Below are 8,745 nucleotides of genomic sequence, written 5' to 3' on the forward strand. Positions count from 1 at the left end.
GAAAAGGTACTTAATTGGTAATTTTATCAGGTTTAGGATTAGTTTGACAAACTGGTTGGTGCCCAAAATTTATATTTTTTCCATAAATGTCAAATGAAGTTTTAGACAATTTCACTGCTTTTACTTACTTCATCCTGTGTGTTAGGAAGCTGAAAGTAACACAACATTCACAGGTATTTCAGATTTAAGTAAATTCATTAAAGGCTCAAAATGTGGTGTGCGGCTGTACGCTGCCATGGCACACCAAAGCGCTCTGAGGCGGTGATTCGGCTTGATGTACCGAACTCCCGCGCTCAAAGTCGGTGCGTTCCCGTGGATCGCCAGAGCGTAGAGTTTTTTTTTTTTTTTAGTTTTCTACACCCATCACCAAGGGATTAATTTAGCCAATTACCATTTTTTTCAATATGAAATTCCTGTTGTCAGGTACTCTTCGATAGTTGAATGATTATTTGAAATAGGTGCAGGAAAAATGCACAGAAATTGAAAAATAGAATAATGATTTGAAATTTTTGAAGAAAACTATGATAATCATCCATAAGGAACTAATATACATCTTTCCACAAAGTTTCAAGTCTGCTTAACAATCAAGAGCCACAATGATAATGGTGAAATATTCAGTCACAAGTTATGTAGTGCCATTACCCAGTTGATGGCCCATGTGAGCAAATCTTTTGGGGATAGCATGAAGCCTCACTGCAAACCAACATGCCACGCAAGGAAAGTTTAAGATCTTGTGATGTGCGCATGTGTTCTGGTGGCTGGGGGTGTTTGGGAGTGGCTCTGAATTCTGGTACTAGCATACAAATGCTCACACTAATAAATAGTAATGTATTTTATCTTCTTCCTCCTTATTCTTCATTCTGGGATTGAATGAATAATATTAAAACATTCTTGTTAACTACTCATTTTACAATTGTTCTCAAATTGTAAATGTAAGGGTGGAAATGCCTACTTTTGCAGAGCTAATTGATTCTTTAAGATAGTAGGCCAGTTTCAATCTGAAGCCCTATCCACACAGCAGGCATGATTGGCAGGCACATTGGCGAGCAACTGTAAAGGTGACAATACAGGCAAGAAAACAATGAAGAAAATACTTGTTTACCGAGTAGTTTGTCTGCCCTTAATGTCATCTCTATTTGTGCCCAATCATGCCCACCTGTGTGAACAGACCTCTACATTAGCTGGAAAGCTTTTTACTGACAGTAGTTGTGTTAATGAAATGTGGAACTTGATTCTTTTTAGCAAACTTGTTGAAGCCCATACAAAAGTGAGCTGATAAAAATGTATAATTTGTAAGATTGCTCTTATTTTCTATATTTGCATTAAAAAGCTTGATATTCCGATATGATCCCATTACGGGTATTAACTTCAAAGATTGATTTTGAGATGTAGTTACTCATTGTTTTCAGGTTCCTTATGTAATTAAGTTAAATTTTTTTGTGAGCTAACTTGATTTCTTTCCTTTTCAGAATCCATCACCTTTATATGGTGACATGGCTCTGATGAACCGTGGATCACCAGCTGGTGGTGTCCCAGGTGCAATGAATGCCAATGCAGGAGTTCCAACAGGTAGTCCAAATATGGCAGCACTGAGTCCTGGCAGTCGGGCAGGAATGGCCAACCTTGGGGGCCCAGCTATGGCTGCCATGGCTGCCATGGCAGCTGGGAGTGCTGGAGCACAGAGTGGCCATAGTGGAGTTCACGGTGGGATGAAGATGCCAAGATATATGCCTCCAAATATTTTGCAGCAACAGGTAGTTTAGATCAGCAAACTTTGGATTTTGTTTTGTCATTCCATATATTATTTAATATATCTCCTTTGTAGTTGTAATTAATTGTAAGGTTTCAATATTTTACTGTAAATTATTGGATGGATTTCTTTTTCTCTTTTTTTTATGTATGAAAGTGACAGTTGCAAGGTAATGTAAGAGATTGTAGATATGATTATTTCACATCTTTCAGTGTATACATTATTTTTAATGATACTTTATATTGTTATGAGCTGAAAATTAGCATATGAATTTATCAGATGATTACATTTGTGATGAATCCATTCTATGCTTATTTTAGAATGTTAACCCATAGTTCCCAGGGATTGCATGTTTGTACATGTATACCCACTCTGAGTTTCCACATACATGGCTCCACAAATGCTTAGTATCACCTATCTCACCTGTTTACCCTTTTCCTTGATTTTTGGAAATATTTATATTTTTTTCATATTATTAGTAAAATCATATTGTTATTTGGTAATGACATTGTGGTAATTATAATGTCAATGATAATAATAAAAAGAACATCAGTATTTATAGCATTAAAAAAAAATACTGAAAACTCAAGCTATGGAGAAATCAGGAACACTTGTAGAGCAATCATGTGTAAACATATTTTGCAAAGCAACTCTACAGTGAGTTTACATTTTCCTGGTTGCAATTGGTTGAATGGTACTGACAGTGGTTATTTACTCTATGATAGTGTGATATATGCTTTTAGGTATTTGTACTGTCGGATGATGTTTGATGATTCTGATGTCAAGTAATTAATTATTGCAGTACAGTATTTTGTCTAGTTAGTTTGAGAATTGATAATGCTAACATCTCTAATCAAATATTTTTCTACAGCAGATGTATGGTGGAGTAGATCCACGCATGATGATGATGATGGGGCGAGGGATGCCACCGGGAGCTGCAGCTGCAGCGATGATGAGAAGTCCCATGCATCACTTCAGGCCAAGGTTTATGTGACCTTCATTCAGTGCATTTAATGGGGGTGAATTGTATAACTTTCAGCAAGAAACCCAATTACAAATGGAGGATATTAAAGGACGCTTTCCAAGGTGAAAGTGGAGTGGAAAATACACCAGTCTCTAGATTGGCATGGTAGTGAGGTCCAGATACCTTGAACTTTGGTATGTGAAAGAGAGGAGGTGTTTTGCAGATATATATAGTACATGATGTTAACTGAAACTGTAAATACAAACTATTCTTTGGAATTTAAACCAATCACTTATTTGTTCAATATGTGAAAAGAAAATGTTTTTCACCATTTTATTATTACTTTTAGAATTTTAAGTTGGTAAGAACTCTGTGAAGAGATGTTCTCAAGTTGAGTCTCCAGTGAGGCTTCCCTGGTTTACCACATAATATAAAGTGACACAGAACTTGATCTCAAACGTATGTATACTAAACTACATCTGTAAGTACTTGTGTGTTAGGCAAGTATAATTTTCTACTTTAATGTTACATGATTCATGTAAACGATCATAGTATATAAGTAAAGAATAACATTTACTAATGACAACTTCAAAGTTATTGTGCAGTAGATGCTGCATGATCTGTATTGAGACAGAATACATCTAGAGTTTAAATTTTCAGTTAGAAATCTCCATCAAGATATTTTGTCATTATATTGAAAGATATATTTTCTGTGCATTGCAATTTGATCTGGAAAAAAATATATATATTTTCTCTAAACCGATTTATTGGATTTTAGCTTTCAAAATATTTGCGAGGTTACAGATCTGGTAGATTGTTTGCTTTCACTTTTTTTTCTTCATAAATTATGATGGTAGCAGCCATATATGATGGAAAACAAGGCCTTTTCACCTAAGTTGTTCTTATCATACTTTAAAAGGGCTACAGGGTCACATGTCACTCATGTCACAAAAAGCTGTTCCTAGTTTGTTCCTCAACATGCACAAAATGCTCTTCAGTCGAACCTCTAAGGTAATACTGCACTTGGCTTTGCATTTTTATTTGTTAGACCAGAAAGCCAATTTTTTTTCTCTAGAGAATAAATAGAATTGTTTCCTATCAGTAAAACTGATGTAAATACCTTTTCATATATCCATATAATTTCTTGCTAAATGATTTACTGGCACCTTTCTTTTTGGATCCAATATGCTCGTCATGAATGTACAAAAACATTTGATATATATTTGAAACTGTGCCAATTGTTTATGAAAAGAAATTAAATACATATTTGTCTTCTATGGTAATGTTTGTTATACCTTGCAGGGGATTTGTTTTCACTTTGCCTTGGCTTTATTCTTTGAAAATTATTCCTTAAGTTATCATTGACACATTTTTGAAAGCTTTGCATTAAAGAACTGATGTTATGCATTTTGAGTATGTAGTTAGGGAGGTTCGACTGCATGAATGGTAAACAATAAATAAGTTAATAAATGGTGTGTAGTACTTCATGTTATTGAATTCTCAAATAATATAATAACTTCAATAGATAAGCCTAATTATCTGAGTTGTTTGAGAAATATTTTCCCCATGTACATCAAATACATTTCAGTGACAGTGTTTTTCACTCACAATATTGTATGTCATGTATAATGTGTCTGAGCAGTATGTCTTTTTACTTGGTTAATATCATTAGAAGGACTGTTCAAGTCTGTTGGATGATCAAGTTCTACTGTGCCATCTTATTCTGTGGTTGTCTGACAGGTTGTGATTGTCTGATACATGAGGTGTACAGGTATATCTGGAGGGGATGCAAAGTACATCTTTCAGTTAAGAACATGCAGAGTTTTTAAAATCACAAAGAGAAAGGGGCATGTGCTGGGAGAGACTTTTGGCATTTTTCCTTTTTGAAAGTACGAAAGGGACGCTGTTAATATTTATACAAAATAGGTAATAAGATTTTGTATGCTTCCATTTCAAATATTACAGAGTAAACTTTTCAGTGTTGCCTTGTTGACATACTTTTTATATTTATCATCTGTAGTGAGACTTAGCTTATGTTTACTTGGATTTATGGTTGTTACTTTGATTGTTGAGCTTTAAAAATGTGCTTTTTCTTTAAAAGTTAAATTGAAAGTTTTCATTTTCTTTCTTTTTATAGGGATAATCCCAAGTTGAAGGTTTGTAATTTTTCACAGCATATATATATTTTTTTTGTGGGGGGGGATAACCCCATTAAATCTTCCATTAACTGTGCTCTCTACCTTAATTTGTATGTATAATCAGTACTGTATAGGATAATACTCAAAATTTGGTGCTTCTCTCTGAGCTAAGGTTGTGCAAGTATTCCATTAGACTGATATTATATTGGTAGCTATTACTCTCTAATTATTTTTAGTGATTAAGAAAAAATTGTATTTTTGGAAGGTCTTATCCTGTGCTCTACTTAGAAAAGTGTAATGATATGTAGATAATGGGTGACATACCTGATAATTGTATATAATTTTGGAATTCTTTTTTCTTTCCTTTGTAAAGATGTGTATTCATCACTAGATGAATGAAATGTTCAATACTGGGAGAACTAGGAATTCCAGTGACTTGTCATTTCTCCCAAGAAGCTGGATACAAAATATACATGGCTCATTAAATGTTCTTTTTGTTGAACTTTTTATTAAAGAAGAAGAAAATGATTAATACTTGTCTTGTTTACAGTTGTTATTTAAATACTCATGAACCTCAAAGCAATATTTATCATTAGATTGTGCAGATGTTTTGCTGTAGTGGCTATGAGCATTTCAGTTTCTTTTTAAGTGATATAATTGTACTTAATGTGGTATGGCCAGAGAGCTTGATAAATGGCAGCTATACTTCAGCTGATACCAGTGTTCTGAAAATGGACTTCATTTTACTTTTTAATTCATTTAACAAAACTGAATATGGATGGTTATGTCCCATGGCATAATATGTTGAGGTTAAATTTTGTGTTCATTGTTTGTAACTGTATAGTGTGACTAATTTTCTGTAGTTTCGGTGATTGAAAGAAAAATATTTAAATAGTTAAAAAAAAACAAACATTATGGGTTTCATAATTTTCAGTATTTCTTTTGCTAAAGTCCAGTAACCATTTCCCATCATTTGGTTCTTTGAAGTTTTTGTAAAAGTGGCTGACTCCTCAAAATTTCAATATATTTAGACCAATAATTAGCATTTATTTGTATTTATTTGTATTTTAGGATAATGATGCAATAAGGATAAGTCAAATTATGTTTTGTATAAGAATAAGTAACAAATAGTTTAGCATTTTCTGTTATTTTTGTTGGAGCAGGTAATGCATCATCACCATCAGAAGCAGCAAAACTTTTTATTCTAATTTTTATCATATACATTATAACATAGATTAAGGTCATAGAATCCAGTTAGAAAAGTTGGATTGATGATGATTTCAAGAAAGGTGATATCATTGTTGTATGTTGCTCAACTTTCAGTCACACTTCTCGTTGCTTCAGTATTTTATACATATAGATACAGAGATTATTGTCAGCAAGATAATCTAAGTACCTTTTTCCTTATTTTACATTTTATCACATATCAATGAAAACTTTAGGTAAGGTCATTTGGATATACATGCAATATCAGAAATTACAGACATGTCAGTTCCAGTTAGTGGCACAGTTCACTGATTAATTTTATGTTACATTGAGCAAGCATCCCACAGAAAGAATGTTATACATCATACTTTGATTTACCAAAGAGCAATATCAAACTCTTTAATGTCACTTAAATATTAATCTTTTGCTCTCTCTTGTGATTGCTGCTACAGAAGTGTTGCATCATCAAAAATCTTAGTGGACTTTCAGTCTCAGTTAATTGTCCTCTCACACATTTGACTCTGTATGCATTTTTATGATAGTTTATTCTGGAGTAACATACATCATTTTATGAAGTATTTGTCATGATTGGGGATAACATACACATGAAATGTGAAACAATTTTTTTCATATTATTTTATTTGTATGGTTGTTACATTTCCCCATGTTTTATTTTCAGTTGTATATGATTTATCAAAATAAGGTTCTGTTATGCTTAATCCTTTCAGTAATTAACTGTAGCAAAATGTTGATACCTTTATAAATTTGCATGTAGCATATGAGAAATACTTTGTTTTAATCCAAGCACATAGAATTAATGATTTTTTAAAACGTTATTGGAAGACAGTATCATTGCAGATGTGAATGTGTAAGTAAATGTCTAGCTTTGAGAATGCAAGTAAATATTGCAGATATGTCAGAATATTTCTCTTCAATATGGTGGCAAACTATTCATAGTGTTGCTATTCAGTATAGATCTCCAACAGAACTTGACCATTCTGTTTTGTGTATGACAAAACCTTACCCATTGTGTTGTGTTTAATCTTTGTGTGATATTGGTGCTGACTCAATGACAGTGCTGTGGTTGTTAATTTTGTTGATAATGATAATAAGACAAATGTAAACTTGTATATAAGGATTTTCAGTAGGTTATTGTAAAAGCTTTCTCATGAGCAGTAAATTATTGTTGTATGATCATCTCTAAACATAAGGGAATTGCAGTGTTGATAATGAGCAAGACCTCTTTTCTTTCTTTTATTCTTTGGTTTTAAATAGAAAAAAAGTATGTATACCTCTAGGAGATAGATTAGAATTTGATGTAATGAGTAACTGATAGTATTCAGTACAGTGTTCAAAGTTGTTCCTAGAAACTCACAAAGGTGCACATCCCTTACTTTTTCTCATCCTCTACATGTGGTAAATGAAAGTATGAATCCGTATGAATGAGTCAGGAAGCAAATGTCTATGAATGTGGAATTTAGTTGAGTGCTTTTTATTTAGCCTTTTTTCTTTCTTTCTTTTTTTCCTTTTTTTTTTTACCTTAACCTTAGACTGTTTTATATTGTCATTCACTAGTCCAGTGAAGTGAATGCAGTTTACCAGTTTTCATATGACTTAATTCACTACACAGCCAAGGGTTGCTGCTGACCTACACAACTAGCAAATAAAAAGGCTTATGGATTTCATTTTTTACATTAATTTTCATCCCATGCTTTTGTGAATATTTCACTTTTTTTTTTTTTTTTTTTTTCTTTCTTTCTTTCTTGTTATGATTTTTATGGCTTGGCTTAGGTATTTTTTGTGTGTCTAGTGTCTACCATTTCATATTTTGTTTCTTTGTAAATACCTTTGCTATGGTAGTGAATCCAGTAGTTGTGGATATGACCTGTAGAAAATGTTAGTGATTTATTTTTCTAGTAAACAAGTAGTATTCATTTCAGTGACCTAATGTATCGAGTTTTTCAATACTTAAAATAAAATAAACTTTCTATGTATTGATTGTTTTTTTTTGTATTTTTTTTTGTGTTTCATCACATACTATAAATCTGGCTAAAACGAGTCCTATTTCTATTTACAGCATATATATGCACATGTATACATGCATGTGTGTGTGTGTTTGTGTATGTGTGTGTATATATATATATATATATATATATATATATATATATATATATATAAAATCTAATATATAATTATATTATTATATAAAAATATATGTTACATGGTAGAAAAACCCACAATGTAAAAACTAGATTTATTTGAAATGAGACAACAGTTCATATGTTACATATATATATATGTATATATATATATGTAAATTAATAAAAAATGGGGAAAATACTGTTCTCATTTTTTATATTTTTGTGAAATGTCTCTGCAAATAGATGGCTCTACTAGTGCTTAGCCACAAAAGGAGTCAATTAGTAGACCTTGTGACCTTACCTAATTTCACCTTAACTTGAATTGATGTGAAAAACATATTTTTTACTTGTGTTATGAATATCGATGGTGTTATTTTTCATATAAACATTATAATTACCGTAATGTTATAAACATTAGTAGCAGCAAAATAAGATAACGTAAAATACTTTCGTAAATCAAAGAAAAGGGTAAACAGGTGAGACAGGCAGTACTTGTAATTGGCTGATTGGTGTCTTAGTAAAATTGTAGCCATCAATGTGTAAGAA

At 32.1% G+C, this 8,745-nt stretch overlaps 1 protein-coding gene across 2 annotated transcripts in view; it reads left to right on the forward strand.

Moving 5' to 3' along the window:
- LOC125030891 (protein kinase C-binding protein 1-like) overlaps window positions 1-8,052 on the forward strand; it is a 62,504-nt gene extending 54,452 nt beyond the window's left edge. The window contains exons 14-15 of one of the 2 annotated variants that reach the window (XM_047621222.1): window positions 1,470-1,754; window positions 2,622-8,052. In XM_047621222.1, the coding sequence (XP_047477178.1) occupies window positions 1,470-1,754; window positions 2,622-2,744 (408 nt within the window). In that variant the 3' untranslated portion in view covers window positions 2,745-8,052. The remainder of the gene's footprint in view (window positions 1-1,469; window positions 1,755-2,621) is intronic. The other variant, XM_047621223.1, reaches the window with a different exon arrangement.
- Window positions 8,053-8,745: the final 693 nt, after the last annotated feature.

The sequence above is a fragment of the Penaeus chinensis genome, chromosome 12 (assembly GCF_019202785.1).
Source record: "Penaeus chinensis breed Huanghai No. 1 chromosome 12, ASM1920278v2, whole genome shotgun sequence".
Taxonomy (NCBI): domain Eukaryota; kingdom Metazoa; phylum Arthropoda; class Malacostraca; order Decapoda; family Penaeidae; genus Penaeus; species Penaeus chinensis.